Source organism: Periplaneta americana, chromosome 14 (assembly GCF_040183065.1).
Source record: "Periplaneta americana isolate PAMFEO1 chromosome 14, P.americana_PAMFEO1_priV1, whole genome shotgun sequence".
NCBI lineage: Eukaryota > Metazoa > Arthropoda > Insecta > Blattodea > Blattidae > Periplaneta > Periplaneta americana.
Genome location: NC_091130.1, coordinates 153,966,126 through 153,987,381, shown reverse-complemented (window position 1 = coordinate 153,987,381; position 21,256 = coordinate 153,966,126). Strand labels below are relative to the sequence as shown.

General features: G+C 35.6%; 1 protein-coding gene across 1 annotated transcript in view; it reads left to right on the top strand.

Annotated features, from left to right (window-relative positions):
- tok (tolkin) overlaps positions 1–20,838 on the top strand; it is a 225,091-nt gene extending 204,253 nt beyond the window's left edge. The window contains exons 14-18 of the mRNA XM_069846399.1: positions 3,828–4,025; positions 4,111–4,364; positions 6,611–6,824; positions 10,563–10,813; positions 12,188–20,838. Coding sequence (XP_069702500.1) covers positions 3,828–4,025; positions 4,111–4,364; positions 6,611–6,824; positions 10,563–10,813; positions 12,188–12,355 — 1,085 coding nt within the window. The 3' untranslated portion in view covers positions 12,356–20,838. The remainder of the gene's footprint in view (positions 1–3,827; positions 4,026–4,110; positions 4,365–6,610; positions 6,825–10,562; positions 10,814–12,187) is intronic.
- The last annotated feature ends 418 nt before the right edge of the window (positions 20,839–21,256 follow it).

Here is a 21,256-nt window from a genome sequence, read left to right as displayed (position 1 = left end):
CCATTTTCATATATATATATATATATATATATATATATATATATATATATATATATATATATATATATATATAATAGGGGAGACTGGTGTACCTTTAGCATAGTGTACCGTTGAACATTTTTTGTTTTTTAATTATTACTGCTACCTAGAGGTCTCAAACTGAAGTAGATTGTAGGGAAAGCCGCTAAGTAGCTCTGGTCATAGTTATGGTTTGATTTATTGCAAAATGTGAGTTCTGTAAACGAAAGACTCTTTTTTAGTACCAAAAGTAAACATTTCGTTCATTGATATATGTTATCTAACATAAAACCAGATTGTATTTGTTACCATCCATTAAGTACAATGTGTTCCGTATTATCTGGTGAGTAATAACATATTTTAATTTCCATGATTTATTCGAATCTCTAGTTTTGGGAGCGATATTTGTTTAAACGCGCACCCTCTTGTACCTTTGAACACAGAACATCTTGCACCATGGAACATGTTCCAAGGTACAGCTGTCAAAAAAAAAAAAAGTGGCCGCACTCGTGAACACCGAATATTTTCAAAGTCCACTTCGGGTCGCGGCGATGTTACACGATGCATGTGCTTGTACAAGCAGTTCCGGAACTATGAAAGTGTTCCATATCTACGCCTCGTGGACCAGTAGTGGAGTGCTTGTTTAATGATTCAAAGGTCGTGGGTTCGGGGACCTTCTTCAAGTTTTCATTTTATTTTTTAATCTTTCTTTAGCGATGTAAATGATATTCAAATTATCATTTATATCCAGTTATCGTTCTTTATGGATATCACGTTATTTATATTTTGTTATCGTTCTTTAGAGATATGAACAAAATTCAGGTCATCATTTGTATTCTGTTATCGTTTTATAACGATATGAATAATAATTATTATTGTATTTCCAATGGGGGTTAGCCGTATTTTACATATGTATGTTAGAGCTATAGTTTTATACACAAAAAAGATAAGCATAAAGGGAAATGGAAAAGAAAATTAAATTAGCTTACGCGATCTCAACAAAACCTAAACAATCCGTAAATTAGGCATTGCGATTGCAAAACAAATATCAGGTATCAATTTGAAACATACAAAAACATTAACAACACACATACGTAACACTTCTATAACACAAATATGCAGCTTTCCGTACCATACATCCTAAATTAATACACAATAGTCACACAAACACAATCAAACTATAATTACGACATTGCGACGACATCAAGCATCCCATAACTGACTCACATACATATCAAATCAAGCATCCGTTACAACACATACACTTCAACATAGTAACCACACTTTTAAAAGTTACAAATTTGGCTCCAAGAAGAATAAATAGGACACTGTTACTAATTACTATTCTTCTACAATTTCTTAAATACATCTGTAATAAATCTGTGAAATTCCGATATGAATAATATTCACGTTTTTTATATTGTTATCGTTCTTCAGCGATTTAAATAATATTCAAGTTATCATTTATATTGTTTTCCTTCATTAGCATTATAAAACAATATTCAAGTTATTTATATTGTTATTGTTCTTTCGCAATATATTAATTAAACAAACCGATATTTATTATTTATATTCTGTTATCGTTCTTTAGTGAGACTGTATAAATAATATTCAAGTTATTTATATTGTAATCGTTCTTTAGCGATATAAATAACATAAATTTAATATTAGGTTTGGAAAAATCCAGTTGCATAATACTAGTATTAGTTTTTCTTTTTGTATTATTACATTATACTATCTTGAACCACAATAAAATGAAAAGGAGTAACGAGGAATTGAACCTGAGACGACATCTAAATTCCGACGTTCGTCCGCTGAGCTACGAGAGCAAAAGTGTGGAAACATTTTTGGAAAAATTGGCCCAATCACACTCCAAGATCTTCTGATGATTCGTAGAAGCTAGTCCAGGATGCGGGGGGCAAAGGCTAATTGAGATTTCCCGGTCTCTGACCGGGTCAAACATCCTGATAGAATTAATATTTAACCCTTGCCGTGACTTTCGGTGAAGTCCGGAGGGCCCAATTAGTCAAATCCACTCTCCTCATCTCCACGCTTGGGCCCCCTGGAATTTAATAAGATGCGAAAGAGATTGTGGTGTGCGGAAAGCAACGGGATGTTACCGCATTTAGGCCTATCCTTCCCAAGAAAACTGCAAACATGAACAAAGGAAGCTTTTAATAGAAGAAGAAGAAGGATCTTCTGCGGACCTCTGGAAAAAGAACTAAGGAAGAGACTAGTGAAGTGCTTTGTGTGGAGTGTGGCATTGTATGGGGAAGGAACATGGACATTACGACGAAATGAAGAGAAACGAATTGAAGCATTTGAAATGTGGATGTGGAGAAGAACGGTGCGTGTAAAGTAGACAGGCAGAATAAAAAATAAAATTGTGTTTGAAAAAGTGAGTGAAGAAAGAATGATGCTGAAACTGATTAGAAAGAGAAAAAGGAATTGGTTGGGTCTCTGGTTGAAAAGAATAATGGACGACATTAGGATATGTGGATCATATGCGGAGACTAAGAGGAAGGCAGAAAATAGGAAAGATTGGAGATTGCTGGGTTTGCAGTTAAAGACCTGCCCATGGACAGAACATTTATGTGTGTATGTTCAGAATGCCTGGAATATCGTGTCTAAGAACAGTCGCTATTTGCAAAGACTAGTCAATTCCATGCCCACTCGACTGCAAGATGATCGAGATAAGAGGAAGATAGACTAAATATTGAATTGTGGCTTTTTGTTTTGTTTTTTGAACGCTTAATTGTTTGAATGTTTTAAGGCCGACGCCAGTAAATTTGTTATGTTTATGCCACGAAAGATATTTTATTGACAATAAAATCTTTTTTCTTTCCATTTGCAGCCACAATATAATAATGATAATGATAAAGTCATGGCATAATATATTAATGAACCTGATGTTAATTACTAAAATAATCATAAAAGAAAAAGGAGCCATTATGTCTAGTTTGTCTCTCTCAAAAACAGAACAAAAAAATGTAAAAAGCACGAGGTTGTAGTCGAACGCAGGACCTCATGAATAAGAGGCCTGAGCGCTACCATTACGCTATCGAATCACAGACAGAATACTTCAATTATAACTGTAGATATCAGGCAACGTGGTCCAACAACATGTAACATCGCCTGTCTCCGAATTGTAGCGAAGATACCCGAAGGGAACTTTGATACAGGAGAGCGGCCACTTTTTCTTTTGACAGCTGTACATGATACTATTGTTTTTGTTTTCTTTTATTTTAAGATCATGTCATGAAGTAAGTCTGGAGTTAAGAGGTCCCCAATTGATCCGGATGTCTTGAAGAAAGCTGCTGAAGCAGTTATTGCTTCTCCAGGAAATAAAATCTAAATCAGAGAAGCCTGCTCTGGTTTATGATTGCAAATACATTTTAAATATAGTTGTCAGTTCTTTCAACTATATTCCCACCTATATTCCATGTATTCCAACTTACAAGAGGGTATGTTCCAAGATACATGATCCTGTTGTACCTTTGAACATATTACATTTTATTTTTTCCATCCTAAATAGATGTGTAGAACAGGAAAATATATACACGAAGTTGTAAAGGAATCTTCAATAATTATTTGAAGTATTTTTATAATTTAAAAAATATAATTTCCCAAAATTAAAAAAAAATAAAATCTGAGAAGTGTTTAAAGGTACAACAGTCTCCCCTATATACAGTATATATATATATATATATATATATATATATATATATATATATATATATATATATAGCGACGTTATACCCGTTTATAATCGTGGAGCTTTTTCGTGGACACCCTGTATAATGCTGTTGATGTGTTGCAGCAAGAGTGTGAGTACGACAGCGTGCAGGTACACAGCAAGATGGCGGACGACGTGATTAAGAAGCACGGCGTGTATTGCGGATCTCGGCTGCCGCCTTTGATCACATCAGAGGGCAACAGCCTCAGGGTGGAGTTCATTTCGGACAACTCGGTGCAGAAGTCTGGGTTCGCCGCTGTCTTCTTCACTGGTAAGAAACCGACCATTCATGGAGTTTGAAATTGAACATTTAAAGAAACTCTAGCGACTGTAAAGAGGCGTTGTGACTTGCGCAGACATGGACGAGTGTGCGACGAACAACGGGGGCTGCCAGCACGAGTGCCGCAACACCATCGGGTCGTACGCGTGCTCCTGCCACAACGGCTTCATGCTGCACGAGAACGGACACGACTGCAAGGAGGGCGGCTGCAAGTACGAGATCACGGCGCCCTCCGGAACCATCTCCTCCCCCAACTACCCTGACTACTACCCCAGCCGGAAGGACTGCGTGTGGCACTTCACGACTACCCCTGGGCACCGGATAAAACTGGTGAGTGCAATGCCACAGCAAAACCAGCATGTGAGTAATCGGTATGGTTTTATATTTTATTCAATGGTAGGACCCTTAACTTGCCGTTATGAACCCCAACTCTACGAGTGTGACTTACAGATGTCGATAGTGCCGAGGAATGTAGAGAAACAGTTCGTCGAAGAGTATCTAGAGTGCGCCACTGGCGACATTACACTCTTAACGAATGAATGAATGAATAAATGAATGATGATGATGATGATGATGATGATGGTGATGATGGAGAATTTTTGGAATGTCACAAGGGAACCGAAGTCTCCCCATCTAGAATGTAACCACTTATTCTTTATTTTTCCCCTTTCTTCTTGCATTGTCCTTATTCTCGTAATTCCCTTGTTCTCCTCGTACACTCCTGGTGTCCTTGTATTCTCCTTGTTCTCCTTGTGCTCCCCTTGTTCTTGTATTCCCGTTATTCTCATATTCCCCTTATTCTCCATATATTTCCCTTTTTCTCCATCTACTCTTCTTGTTCTCCTTGCATTCCCCTTATTATCCTCATATTCCCCTTATTCTCCATATATTTCCCTTGTTCTGCTTGTACTCCCGTGTTCTTGTATTCCCGTTATTCTCATATTCTCCTTATTCTCTGTTATATTTCACTTGTTCTCCTTGTACTCGTCTCGTTCTCTTTGTATTCCTCTTGTTCTCCTTGTATTCCCCTTATTTTCCTCATATTCCCCTTATTATTCGTTATATTTCCCTTGTTCTCCTTGTACTCGTCTTGTTCTCCTTGTATTCCTCTTGTTCTCCTTGTATTCCCCTTATTCTCCTCATATTCCCCTTATTATCCGTTATATTTCCCCTCGTCTCCCTTTATTCCCCTTATTCTCCTCATATTCATCTTATTCTCCTCATATTCCCCTTATTATCCGTTATATTTCCCTTGTTCTCCTTTTATTTCCCTTATTCTCCTCATATTCCCCTTATTATCCGTTATATTTCCCCTCTTCTCCCTTTATTCCCCTTATTCTCCTCATATTCCCCTTATTATCCGTTATATTTCCCCTCTTCTCCCTTTATTCCCCTTATTCTCCTCATATTCCTCTTATTCTCCTCATATTCCCCTTATTATCCGTTATATTTCCCTTGTTCTCCTTGTACTCGTCTTGTTCTCCTTGTATTCCTCTTGTTCTCCTTTTATTCCCCTTATTCTCCTCATATTTCCCTTATTCTCCTCATATTCTCCTTATTATCCGTTATATTTCCTTTGTTCTTCTCATATTCTCCGTATTCTCCTCATATTCCCCGTATTCTCCTCATATTCCCCTTATTATTCGTTATATTTCCCTTGTTCTCCTTGTATTCCCCTTGTTATCCTTGTATTCCCTTATTCTGCTTATATTCCCTTTATTATCCTTATATTTCCCTTGTTCTCCTTATATTCCCCTTATTCTCCATATATTTCCCTTGTTCTCCTTGTATTCCCGTTTTTTTAATTAGAATTTATTTACATTCTGTAAATACAAATTTACATTTTGTAAATAGATCTATATACAAAAATACACATAAATACAAAATACAGATAAATAACAATAGAAATAGAATAAAATAATAATGCATAATATAAAAAAAAGGATATGAAATAATGTTTAAGAATTTTGAGGCCCGAATGAGCAGTGCTCGTGTTCAGTCGTTTTCTCTTTGCATTCTCGTTGTTCTCCTTGTATTCCCATTTCCTCTTTGTCATCCACTTGTTCTCATTGTCTTCTCCTTTTCTAATTCCATTCCCCTTGTTCTTCTTATATTCCCCTTGTTCTCCTCCTTGTTATCCTTGTCTTCCCCTTGTTATCCTTGTATTCGCCTTGTTCTCTCGTTCTCCCCTTCTTCCCCTTCATATGCACCTGTCGACAGGTGATCGCACCCTCACGTATTTCTACGTAAAGATATGAAGCACAGTAAAGTTGTTATGTAACTGTCGACTTTTTTAGTAATTTTATTTAAAAGTGGAGGATTTTAATTTAAATCTGAAATTAATAAGTTTTAGTAACTGAACTGAAAGCTACCAATAACTCAAGAATCAAGTACCATGACCGTGCTCCAGTTCTCCTGCGTGTACTTATTTTACCCTCATGAGATTAGCGAACAAGGCTACAGTGGCGCCCAAGTTGTGCGTGTTGTAAACTACACACCTCTCCGCTTGATATTGCTGGTCGTCGTGGCAAAGGAGTGTGCTTCACTGTGTAACTGTGTAAGTGTGTGTTTTTCAGATGTTCAACGAATTTGAACTGGAGCCACACCAGGAGTGCGCGTACGACCACATCGTCCTGTACGACGGGGATTCCCCCGACGCACACACGCTAGGGCGCTTCTGCGGCTCCAAGCCTCCGCACCCCATCATCGCCACGGGCAACCAGATGTTCCTCGTCTTCAAGTCGGACGCCTCCGTGCAGAGGAAGGGCTTCTTCGCCAGTCACACAACAGGTCCGGTAGTTCTATAGCTCGAGCAATGCGGTTCACTGATGAAACGAAATGTCTTAGGCTCTGTTCACAATTATGCCTCATTCACAATGAAAACGTAAGTGTTAATATAAGAATGCAAACTTCCCGACAAATTAAAACATTGTTAATACTATTTGCGATGGGAACAAACATAACCACAAAGATACTTCGTAACCATGGAAACATAACAACGACGTCATTTCATCATAATATTCTGTTGTATACTTCAGCGCTATATTATGATTGTGTGTTGTTTTAAAATCACGTAAACATAAACATGAAGACCGCCTCCGTGGTCTGTTGGTCAGCATGCTGGCTTCCAGAGCAGGGGGTCCAGGGTTCGATTCCCGGGCTCGGTTCTCGGTGAATTTTTCTTGAAGAAGAGGAATTTCCTTTATGTCTAGAGTCTGGAAATTTGTATGAATGTGATTGTGAGTGTGCCGGGTTAATATTAATTAACCAATCATCACAAATATAAAAATACATCAGGACTGTCGCTGGGCAGTAAGCTGAGCACACGTTTCAGCGTCGCATTGTTGACAAGTAACTCCATCTGTTAGCACAACCATAAAGCATCTAATAGGTGCTATAGAGTTACCAACAACGAAAAAAAAATTCCCGACAAAATAAAACATTGTTAATACCATTCGCGATGGGAATAAACAGAACCACAAAGATACTTGGTAACCATGGAAACATAACAACGACGTTATTTCATCATATTCTGTTGTATATCACGTAAATATAAACATGAAAGTTTGAATGTTTATTTATTTACTTCATTTATTTGTTTATTTATTTTCTTAATTAATTAATTTCTTTATTTAATTACTTTGTTCCTTAGTTAGTTATTCATTCATTATAGTGGAGTTAAGACCATCAGATATTCTCTTCCACACCACGTTATTTTGAAACAATTCACAATCATAGAGCGCTGAATTACAACAGAATATGGCGAAATAACATGTTTGGTACCGGTATGTTTCCTTTGTAACTAAGTACCACTGTTACGTTTATGTTCCCATCGTGATTTTTTTATTTTACGGGAACGTTTACACTTTTTAGTTAACGATTCAATTTTAATTGTGAATGATGTCTTACTTTTGGGATTATAAAAAATTCCTTTTGGTATAAACGGTATGTCACCACAGCTGTGAATGTACTAAAAATTAATTAATTGCTTACATATTTTTTTAGTCTAAACGAGAATTTCTTGAACAAAAATAAAGTGGCTTTACAATTTTATCATAGCCTAACCCAGTGATGTCAAAGCAAGCGCATTTTTCTGATCTTGACGTCGTGCGCGGGCATCAAGCGCTAAGTATGGAAAGAGGAAGGGTTGTGTATATGAATAAGCAACCTATTGGATTAAGAAAACAGTGGTGCACAAACTTCAAACGGAACGTGAAATTTTATGTCGTTATTTTTATATGGCTTCTTTCTGTTTAATATTATCTATATTGTCTGTAAAACAAAAGTACTAACACTGATTTCTTAATATTGCACTTGTGTTTTAAATCTTAATAACATAATAGAGAGTTAAGAAGGAATATTCACATAAATTCCATAGTAGTATAATATTATACTGTATTAAGTGGATGAAACACATCATTCATAAAGAAAGTGATATTCCAAAGAAAGAGATTGAGTATGGCATGATAAGTTGGAATTTATATTGATGGTATCTTTAACCTTACAAAAGTAATCAACGAACTAATCAAAACAATATTACAGTACAAAGCAAAGTTACCTAGGTACTGTATCTGTTTTAAGTGTAACTAATATTACATAACAAAACTCTTATCGCATTATGCTTTTAAGGTGATATTTGTGAGCAACTTCCTATCATCAGAATATTAAATTATTTTCTCGAAATCTGCTGAAGCTATAGAGCTGACATTTTTACAACACATGGGCACGTATCTTTTGCTTATGATGTAACAGTAGTTGCTTTGTTAATTCATTTCCTTACAAACAATTTCCATTCGAATATTTTCAAAATTTTCAATACACTATCTTCAGTAATACGTATATACGGTATATTAGATTTACGAAAACATTATGTAAGGCTACTAAATAAATAGGCCTATATCTGAAAATTTCACTTTTCTATACGAAAAGTTAAGAAAATATTTATTTTTAATAAAAAAATCAAACTTGTCAAAAATGAGCATTAAAATTAAAACTTACATTTTTATAATGCACTTATACTTCTGAGGCAAATCTAAAAATTAACATGGATACAGTTTTAATAAGTTCTCTTCCCTTTATCCATTGAATCAGTGCTGGCCATCCCTGAATATAGCTCGACCAAGCGGCATATACCACCTCTTTCGTCTGTCTCTTTCCTTTTCGCTGTAAAGCGCTCAGGCTCTCCTGAGCTCTAAAGCGCGCGCTTGCTCCTATGGGCGTCAATTGACATCACTGGCCTAACCCAAGTCATTTTTTACCCATCTGTTACGGAGGAGGGAGCGGAAGGTTAGCATGCAGACTCTAGTAGGCAGTGGCGGCTCGTGATAAAATATTATATGCGTTCACAATTTTGTGTTCCAAAATCGAAGAGAATTTGAAATCGTATCTTTAGCCTAATATGAAACGTCATGATTCCAATGTTTCAGTATCGAAAAAATCGTATATAAATTCAAAAGAACTTATAATATAATAATAATAATAATAATAATAATAATAATAATAATAATAATAATAATACTAATAATAATAATAATAATGATAATGAAACGCAGTCTTTTTAATTCCAATTTTTCCTGGTAAGGCAGTTTACCCAGTTCTTTACTGTTCCAAATTACTTGAACAGAGTTCATTGTTTACGTTTGTTAAAAATGAATACATACCACAATGCCGTTATTTACAAAAGTGTGTGTTCAGTAATATATTTCGGTTCACAACACACTGATACACTATAACCTATACCAGTACTGTAATCTCATTCGCATAGATTGATTACTATAAATACATGCCAGTAAATATTATTCTTAAATATTATACACTACCATACATATACTTAAATTCATACCACCACCACATTCAGCGAGCACGTGTTTCAAAGCCAAACTATGCTATAGTATATGTAGAGTATATGTATAGTAATTCACAAACTACACTCTCGTAGCAGCACTGTACACACATCTACATAAAGTAAACGTTCCGGCAGTGACATGCTGACACCTACAGGCTAGAATGCAGACTATTAAATTTCTTCCTCGAGATATAGCACGTGAACGATGCACCTGACATCTATAGGATAGATTCACTGTTCACTTAACGCTTTGTGCTCTTGACGAGTCATAAGCGGCCAGCGAAAGACAATTTTCTCCCGCGCATGCGTGAAATTCCTGTAACCTTCTCGAAAAGAGCACGGCTTGTACGAGAACGGATGTTGCCAAGTTTACATAAGAAGTTTATGCAAGATGCGGGAAGTTTAAAATTATCGATTCTGATATTATACATCCCCACTACGTCAATACGGTATTAAATGATAAAACTAGTCGTGCATTCATAGAAACAATGTATTCACGTGCTCTTGTGCTCTTATTGACGCACCGCCACTGCTAGTAGGCTTATTGTGCGTTACTGTCTCTGTCATAGGAAAGATGTTGTAACTAGAGTTATTATTTTTAATCCACTGATATCACAGACTATGATACACACGTAAGAATCTCTTATTTTCCCTTTTGGCTTGTACTAACGTGTTGTGTGCAGCCTGCGGAGGCCACCTGCAGGCCACGGACCGGGTGAAGCACCTGTACTCGCACTCCAAGTACGGCGACCACAACTACGACAACAGGGCGGACTGCGACTGGTCCATCGAGGCGCCTCCCGGCCGCAACGTGCACCTCACCTTCCTCACGTTCGAGGTGGAGGACGAGCAGGACTGCGGCTACGACTTCGTGGAGGTGTACGCGGGGCTGGACGCCAGCGGGCCGTCCTACGGGCGCTTCTGCGGCAACTCGGTCAGTACACAACAGCTTTCCTCAAATTCAGAAAGGCATCTATTATATATAATTTGAACTGGTAATGGAAATTACGGGAAAACGGCTGAACGAATTTTAATAAATGACCCCTCATTTTGAAGCTTGGAACTCAAAGTTTTTCAGAAAAATAGTAGTTTTCAGTGAAATGTCAATTTTTCAACATAATTTTCCTATTTTCCAAAATCCATCTGTCGTCAGTTTTGAGAACTAGCTAATTGCATTTCAGAATAAAACAAAACACACACTACAGTAAACAATATTACACGAAGGCCATGATCTGCAAGAATGCTGACATATTTACAGCTCAAATTAAATTGGTTATTAAAAACTTAACTTACTAAAAATAATTTACAGGTTCGATTCTGTGGTGTGTAATTTTCTGAGTACAGCTGTGTATTGGATATTAAAAACTACAACATTTGAGGTGGTTTGATGACATTATTACCATTAGAAATGAAATATTATTGTAGTTAATGACGTGATGTGACTATTTTTCATTAATTATACATATTAATGCTATATTGATGATATGAAAGTGAAACGTTTTGGGGGTTACATAAGTAGATGTAGAGAATAACTTAAATTAGATTTTGATTTCTATATTTTACTGAGTAGCGGCTATATAGTATAGTATATATAGTATATGTTACTGAAAGCTATAAAACTTACGTAAGATAATAATATTATTAAAAATCAAATATTTTTATAGTTATTAATCAAGTGGGATTGGGTCTTTTTCATATATTTAATAGCGGTGTGGTGTAGATATTTATATACGTGGTTCTCTTCAGTATTGGCTCCAGAGAGAGTATCTTTCATTGTTATGGAAGCAAATAACTTTCAGAATGTCTGGTATTCTTCATTGAAAATAAATCTGAAAAATGTTTATTTGAACGTCTAATGAACTTAGTCTGCAGCATTTGCTGTACAAGCCACTAGTTCTTTATTAAATTCAGAGACTGGTAACTTAACAGCAAAGAAATAGTAGCATCATGCATGGCCTCCCTCAACGAATAATTTTTATTCTACGTATTCTTTTTTTTTTCTAGTGTACACATTCCCTAGATACCAAAACAAAAGACGCTAAATAAGACATACAAACACAAAGCGAATTTATAACTTAAAACTGTTATCAAAAAGGTTTAATTTATTCTATTACGGACTAGTGCGACAAAAAATAATGTACGAACCTTTGGTGAAATTTCATGTTTAAACCTCGGGCCACTTCCACCCTCGTAGCGCTCGCTATAAACATCTTCATTTCGTTATTGATACATAAATTACTATTCTGCTTCCACAAGTATACCTGTTACGAGATAATCAACTTAAGATCTGTTGTTTGTTCCTGTGCAGAATCCTACGGACATCATCTCCATGAATGAAGCTCTGCTGGTGCGTTTCCGTTCAGACGACACCATCGTGAACAAAGGGTTCTCCGCCGCGTACGTAGCAGTGGAGCCGATGGGGAGCGAGGAAGTGGCGGACAGGCAAGCCCTGAGCGAGGAGAGGCAGGACGACTGAGGACGTACCATAGTTCACAAACTCGTCACACATTACGCATTCGTCACCATCCAGTTCATTCCACTTCACCATGTATCCTTCCTGCGGCATGATCTCCAGAGTTTCCAAGTCACCAGTTGTCTCTGCCAGAGATGCAGTTTGTTTCCATGGCAACTCCAGCCAAAGATGCAAGAAACGCAGCGTTTTCCAGTGAACGTTATTAGAAATGAAATACACAAGGCGGTGTTTTAAGGGGAGAGGATGGTATTTTTTGGTGAAAAATGAGTAAATTAAAAAAAAAAAATCTTTAAAATGCTCTATGATATGTGTGGAATGCATAGCATAACATTTTGTGGGTATTTGTGTCATTATCGGATGTTGAGTCGCCATTTTTAAACTTCCTGCGTTATGGATTTTTAAATCGCTCGCCCACTTTTATTATTGTTTCCGGTAAATTAAATTTTCAAAATTTTTTTTCTTTAAAATACCTTTGATATGTGTGGAATGCATTGCATAACATTTTGTGGGTATTTGTGCCCTTATCGAATGTTAAGACGTAATTTTTAAACTTCCTGCGCTCTTGATTTTTAAATCACACGCCCGCTTTTATCGGTGTCCAGTAACTTCATTTTTTTTGCTACATTGCCAGACAAAAATGGATATAATTTCTGAACTGTTAAAGATGCATGCATGAAATTTAGAATACACATTCTTTAGACTATTAAGGAAACTTTTCTCTGTAAGAGAATTTTGTTAATTGATTTCATTTTAAAAATACGTCCGTTTGTTTGCAAGAAAGGGAATCAGAAAATTGTTATTAAATTTTAATTGTTTATTTTACAAACGTAGGGACTAATATCAAAATTCTGTTACAGGCAGTTTGTAGAACATGCTTTTGCAAATACATTGCAAAAACTGTTCGAATCTATCTTTAAAAACGGTTTAGATATATCGGTTTTAGTACAATCCTGCATTGGGTATATTTTTTTTCAAATTTGGGGCCCCCAAATATTTTTTTTATATATTTTTATTTGGTTGAGTTGCCACAGTTATGAGCTCTATACATACAAAAAAAATAATATTTTACACCAAATAGGAAAAAAGTTAAAAAAAATACCATCCTCTCCCCTTAACAAAATAATTTGAGGAATATATTTGGCGCGTTCGCAAAGTTTTAAGAAAGAGATTATTGTTTTGTTGGTTCCACATGTCCCCAAATGTCAGCAAATCGATTGCTGAACTGGTAATAGATAAGAAAACGTATTTCTAAGAATTACAGCAGTGTGTTACATCCCATTGTTGCCACATAACTTATGCTATTGGCCGCTTCGACAGTTCTGTTTTTTCGTTGTGTTGTCTTGCATACGTTGTCTACAGCTTGATAGTGAGGTAGATACCGGTAACAATAAAAAATCTCAAAATGCGGGAAATAAATATCGTAAATATGTGAACAGTTTTTGCACTATTTTCTATATGAATATCATACTCTAAATTAAATAATAATGGCCCAGTGAAAATTATGAAACCGTTACAGAATATCATTTCGAGTCAGTGTTGCCAGATGGGGGAAGATTTCTTGCGCCAGAGGGAAATTTCATATGGTGGAAGGAAGGAGGGAAAACTTGGCAACAAAGAGGGAAATTTTGAGAGTAGAATTCACGAAATTTGAAGCCGATTTCTAGCCATTGCTTACAGTAAAAGAATTAATAAGTATAACCTTGATAAATAATTATTCATCCATTATTTCGCTTTACATACAATTATATATTTTGTTAATTTTAACTTCATTCATTGAATAATAATGGACCAGTGAAAATTACGAAACCGTTAAAAATATCATTTCGAGTCAGTGTTGCCAGATGGGGGAAGATTTCTTGCGCCAGAGTGAAATTCCATATGGTGGAAGGAAGGAGGGAAAACTTGGCAACAAAGCGGGAAATTTTGAAAGTAGAATTCACGAAATTTCAACCCGATTTCTAGTCACTGCTTACAGTAAAAGAATTAATAAGTATAAACATGATAAATAATGATTCATCCATGAATATAATTTTACATACAATTTTATATTTTGTTAATTTAAACTTCATTCTGCAGTATAGGATTTCGTTTCATTTGGGTTCTGCATTTAGCGATTCAGCATTAATATATGCGTACATGTACGTGGGTTATTTTCAGATGTATATATATCATAATAATATTTAGAGCAATATCTTTTTAACGTAAAGTCTTCCATTATACTATCTTGGAAGAATAAAAAGAAGAAGACTGTGGTACTTGTACACTTGAATAATGATAGTTACAATGGTACGAGGTAATCGCTTCTACTATATAGCCAACACAATGAATTGATGTTCTCAAATTATTTCTAAAATAAATTTAAGGCAGGGAAATTTTGTTTTCGCCTTGCATTCAAAAGAAACGTCTGAAACAACCCAATTAGGAATCGAACACAAGTCCGAGTGCAGCCTCGGATCAGAAACCAGCTTATTACACCGGAGTTCGTCGGTCTGGTTGGCGCAGTTGGTATAGCGCTGCTGTAGCATTTGAACGTCTTCAATGAGTGTTGCATACATAAAGGTCTTAAGTGTCCTCATAACCAAAAGTCCAAGGGATTAAAATCTGGGGAACGAGCAGACCATGTACAGGACCTCCCCGGCCAATCCATCGGAGATTAAATACCCGTATTAGATATCGTTTGACTCTGTTATGAAAATGGGCTGGTGCTCCTCATGCATAAACAACATTTTTAGTGTTTGTTGGTATGGCACGCCTTCAGTAAGACGGGCGATTGGTTTACTAAGAGACGCCGATACTAAGAACCAGTTAATCTACGGGATAGAATATGTGGCCCCTAACCTGTCACCAACACACGAATTTTAAAGTAGGTCTACGTTTTTCGTAAAAACTTAATTTTAGAGCCCATTTTGTTTTTATGCGTACTTCCACCCTCAAAATATTATACTCTTTTTCTTTTAACATTCTGTATATTATTACTATTTTCGTAAAACTTAATTTTAGGACCCATTTTGTTATGATGTGTACTACCACCCCTCAAAATATCAGACCTTTTTCTTTTAACATTGTATATTATTATTTTCGTAAAAACTTAATTTTAGGACCCATTTTGTTGTGATGTGTACTACCACCCCTCAAAATGTTAGACCCTTTTTCTTTTAACACCCTGTATATTATTCTTTCGTAAAAACTTAATTTTAGGACCCATTTTGTTGTGATGTATACTACCACCCCTCAAAATATTATACCCTTTTTCTTTTAACACTCTGTATATTATTATTAGTTTCAGGCCCATTATCAATTTTTATTTTATTATCAGCATACAAGCGTTTCATCAATTTTACTTGATGTATAGAATTCCCTTATTTCATAGGGATTTCCAATAATTTGTTCCTAAGAACGCTGTCGAAGGCTTTTTTTTAATCAATGAATAATACAGTCCTACAACTGTGGATAATTTACATTCACGTTGTTTCTGTGTAAGTTGTAAGACTTGAATCACTATAACTGGATTACAATTATAACTTAACAAATTACACGATAATTATGTTGAATGAAAATAATACTTAACAAAATTTGTATCTTATGGCACTAACGAAGCTATAAAATTAATTTTAGTTAACTTGTAACGGTAATTATAAAGTTTTACTTTAAAAGCAAAGATGCTGGGAGTGAGATAAAAATGTCTGCAGATATTTTATTTTTAAATCTTCTAGTATAAAAAGTAAATGGAAATTTTTTTAACCTCTGAATCAATATGTGCTTTGTGGCTTACTTAGTAGAAAATTATAGCGTTCAGTGGCAGTTACTAGAGTGCCAAAAATGAAAGACTTTCAAGAAATTATATTTGACTTACGTAATTTCTATGACTATTGAATTTTCTGTTATACTTCTACTCTACGAAGCGATTCAAGTACCAAGAATAAGAACCACTTGTCGGGTCCATCTCATCCTATGTACCGGCATTTCTCATTGAAGACGTGGTTTGGTTGATTTGTCTTTAGAAGGAAAAGTGGACAGCTGCCTCCTCATGCATAAACACATTCCGTAACGTATTCTTTGTGGCACGTCTTCAAGGACATCGGACACTCCTCGAAATCGCCTTCCATACGCAAGATAATCACACTCTTTGACCAGTCAACAGTCTTAAGAAAGAATCTTGGTTCTCTTTCTTGCTTATGACACCAAATAGCTCCAGTTGAAGATCGGGATTTTTGGATTAGCATATCCAGGGTTCCATGACACATAAAGTTCACAGCATATAAAGCACAGGCGAGCAAAATGAGTATTGCAACACAAAACAAACTCTGTGATCGCCGTGAAGTCAGGCTATCCGCCAACCAACCGTTAGATATCAGTAATATATTTCTTGATCTCTCCACTTTTGTCATTTTGTTGTCATGCAGGCTGATCAATTACTCCTTACATTTTACCCGCTCCTGATGTAAAGAGATCAATAACTCTGAACGATTAATTTTGTAGGCAAAATTCGCAACTGTCTTTACTCAATCCGTCGAAAGTTTCTACTTCAGATTCAATTGGTTAACTGCCTAAACTCTTTGCCCTTTGGTATCCAAAAACACAGAATATATTTAATATTATCTATAGTAATCTCAGACCTCGAGTGACCTTTATTAAAACTATTTCGTGACTAAAATAAAAATGTAAATAATATATCCCTAAAATACGCTCACAACATGTTAATAATTGTATATTTATGAATACTTAACCTATTCACACATTGTGAAGTCGAAATAGATGAATATCGATTACTGCAATAAAGAAATTGAATGTTATTCAGTAATGCCAATTGAGTAAAGCGAAATACAGGTTTCACAATGTTAATTACATGTACTGCGCTTTTCTCTTGTTATTATAACAGAAATAAGTTTTCATTATCTGCTGAAATCATAATTTAATTTAAACATTTTATAGTATAATTGCAAATAACCTGATTAATACATTAATTAAATGAACAATTGTTATGAAGGAGTGTCATTTTCTTTAGATGCAATGGACATGGAATTAGAAGATGAAGATGTAGATGTGGAAGTAGGATTTCGCACTTTATTTAATACAATGGATTCATGTTTATCGATTTACGTGGAAACAGTTGGCGACACTGACTAAACAAAAGAACGACCATGCGATAAATTGATAGTGATAAATCGAACTGCAGGAATGCGACGTATGACTGTGATTGGTTGTAATTCAAAACTTCATTACACTTCATTGGTCCAAAATGGAATGACGTCATATAAACGAAATAATCACTGCTAATCACCGTTCTCATCTGAAATTCTGCCATAAAGGGTAATATTAATTCCACGATAGCTCAGAAATTGATTTCAATCCTGCCACAAATTTCAGTAGAATTCCGGGAAGATCTTTTTTGACCACGGGACCCAACCTAATTAAGTAGTGTCATAAATAGTCAATGGAATGTGAAGGTTTCGTACAATTTTATATTCTTGTTTTTTTTTTTTTGCCTTGTATTTGTGATTCATATCGTTCACTCAAAATAATGGTAGCCATGTAAGTACATACATACACATGTCGTATATATACACATACCGTGTGTTTTTGGGGTATAGAATATAGAGATTCAACATTGCCATAAGAAAACTATGTATAAAAAACAATGAAGAAATAACTCAATCAGTGGGCCACGTTCAGAAATTAGCAAGCTTTGACAGTTTGTAAAACAAAAGAACATCATTTCTGGTTGCTAAGTCAAAGCCTGATGTTCTCTTGTTTTATACATTGTGAAAGCCTGCTAATTTCTAAACATAGTCCACTGATTAAGTTATTTCTTCATTGTTTTTAATACATAATTATTTTCTTATGGCAATGTTATGTCCTATAACCATAAAAACACGTGGTTTATAGCGTATAAGTGAAAATGCTGCAAACAATGTTTTTGGCTTCTTGGTTGATATAATGAAAGTCCTTTAGGAATGGTTTGACAATTTGCCTGATGTTTTGAAATGTGACATTTCGCTCCTTGTTGTGCTTCTCATGACGTTGAGTGCCTATGGACTAATGTCTGCATAACTATCTACCTAGTTCGACTGATATAAGGTGATTTGAGATATTAATATAGAATCCCTATTTGTAGCAATGCCAATGTATGAAAACTTGAGGAAAAAACAATCGTAACAGAAAAACTTCAAAATGATTTCTTGTGTAATGTATCGTCATGTTCCCCCGAATTATTTGTGTTATTCTCAGTAGACTTGAGCACACGTTAGGAAAGATTATTGCTATTTGTTAAGGGGACAGTTTAAGGACAATGACACAGAAGGAGACATTCAATTCTGTCATTTTTCAATATAATACCGAAATTTATGCGCGTAATATTTGGCGGGTGGATGGGAAAAGTGCATTATCTCCATAAAAATGTATTGTTTTCGAGGAAAATGATTATTAAACTTTAAATAAATCCCCAAAATCCTCATTAGTATAGTTTTACTTCGTGATCCACTTATAGTGTTTGCTAGAGAATAAAATTAACCTTTCTTTAAAATATCTGATAGTCAATTGTTGACCGTCTTAATTCCAAATTTTATAGAGCACTAAAACGTAAGCTTCTTTATGTATACTAGATTGCCGTTGAATGAAAATGTTTTGTCATAAATGGAACTTACCAATCAGACCACTCTTTAATATCGATTTAGAATCTGTAAGCGACTGAAATTTACCATAATTACACAGAAGAGTATACAGTATATAATTTATTTCCAAGAAATAGTCTGCCCAGGCATCCTGGGTTGCCAATAACACAGAATAACACACATATAAGAATAATAACGATTACAATAAAATAGATGAGTCAAATTGAAATGTGAACTAGAAGCTTAAATTTAAGAAATAATAAATTTGTACATATATTGTAACAATCACACACTAACGGATAGAAAGAGGGGGGGGGGATTGTGATATTCCGTATAAATGATTTTAAGCTCGACCATGCCGAAATGTAGTAATTATACACCTGGTAGCAGAACTTTAATGGACCTCATTAAAGTACACCTACTCATTAAAGGTCAGGTCTTTCAGCCAATGACGACTCAGGTTACAACTGTTCAGCCAATGACAGGTCAGCTTTCTACCGTTATAAAACCGCAAGTATCGATTATTCTCGGATATGCAATCGAAAGAGAATTAGCGAAAAGTCACGGAGGCTGGAAATCCAATACTGTCGCAGAAGGTTATGTTCTGTTACCATAATAATTAGCGTTAATTGTAAATAATATTCAAATAAATTCAATTTGTCATCTCGTTTTTCAATGTCTAATTTAATTTCAATGTTATCTCTGTAGGTTCTTATGGCCTAGCAAGGTCAATGTGGACATCTATTCCTCGGAAAAAATCAATACTTTCGCGTCTGCGCACATCTCACAACATACGGGACATTGCTAAAAAATTAATAATATCAAGTTAGAAATATGGTCGAGCATAAAAAGTCGTATGAAACTCGCCTATAATGGTAATTAAGAAGCTCGTATGAAAATTATGAAACTCGCTTGCGCTCTTTTCATAAATATCCATACTCAGTTCTTAATTACCTTCATTATAGGCTCGTTGCATAATGTACTATTTCAGAATTGCCACAGACCCTTTAATGGTTGAAGTAATTATTTCTGGAATGATGTCATGGATTCCAAATGTTTTGATAGTGTTTACAGTTGATCGTGGGATGGTGCCCCTCGCTCCGATCATTAAACCATGTACTTCCCAGGTGCCTTCCATCTGATATTTGTCTCGAAAATACGGAATAGTAGGCTCATAAATTTGTTGTTTCTCTTTGTTGACCTCAGATGGTTGGGTCTGGCTCATCTCAAATCTAACAGTTGGGTCTAGTTGACTTGGAAACTTTCCAGATTTAGACCTATCCCTTAACTCAACAGTTATGACCACTTTTCTTTCCAAATACCACTACGATTATTGTTTCCTTTTTATTTCATCATCATCATCATCATCATCGCCATCACCATTATCATTAGCAGCAGTAGCAGCAGCAGCAGCAGCATCTACATTCAGAGTTTGGGTTCTTCGGTTTATTTCTACCCAAATCTTAAGAGGATCTTCAACACTGGATGTGCACTGGAGGATTATGGCAAAGCAAGGGACACAACATCAGTCCCTATGGATGGGAGACGAATGTTCTCTTCCCTTCAAGGACTCGATCCCAAATCCACTGTATTTGCGGACAGCGTGTTACTATTTGAGTTACAGCAGAGGTTAACACTGCACAACAGTTCTAAAAACAACTGCCGGCTGGAGGAGGTACTGTGGAGAGAAATGCCAAAGGAAGATTCCTGGATGTGAAGTGGGGACATGTGTCACTGTGATGCATGCTTCGCAGAGACTTGGAAAGTGATTCGAACTGTTACAGAGTCTCGTGCTGAACATAAGTGACTCAAATTTCAGACCTAATATTATAATATCTGCCATATAGAATAAATTTAAGTCATTTTACAGTGAAATTTGTCAGATTATTTTAAACAAGGTAACATTAATTGTTTTTCAGGAAAGGTTCACAACTAGTGCCGACTAAGATGTTATTTGTTAAAGGTTTCACCAGCGAATAGGGATTATAAAGAATGGACACTGAGCGAATTTTCCTGTGTTTTGTTTCTCTGTGCGCCAGCGGCTAGTTCCACTTTCAAGCGCTAGAGGTAGTGTAATCGAGCATACGCTAAGATAATAATTGAGAATAGAATTAAGGCACAGGATCCAAACATCGCCTACCTTATTGCATAATCCAGTAACGCTTTGCTTCAAATAAATTCAAGTTAACAGCTTTTCCTTATTTCTCAGTGACAAACTAGTTGTAATAATAATATTTTATATTTCAGATATCATAAATTATATTATAAAATAATATAATGCATTATAAAATTA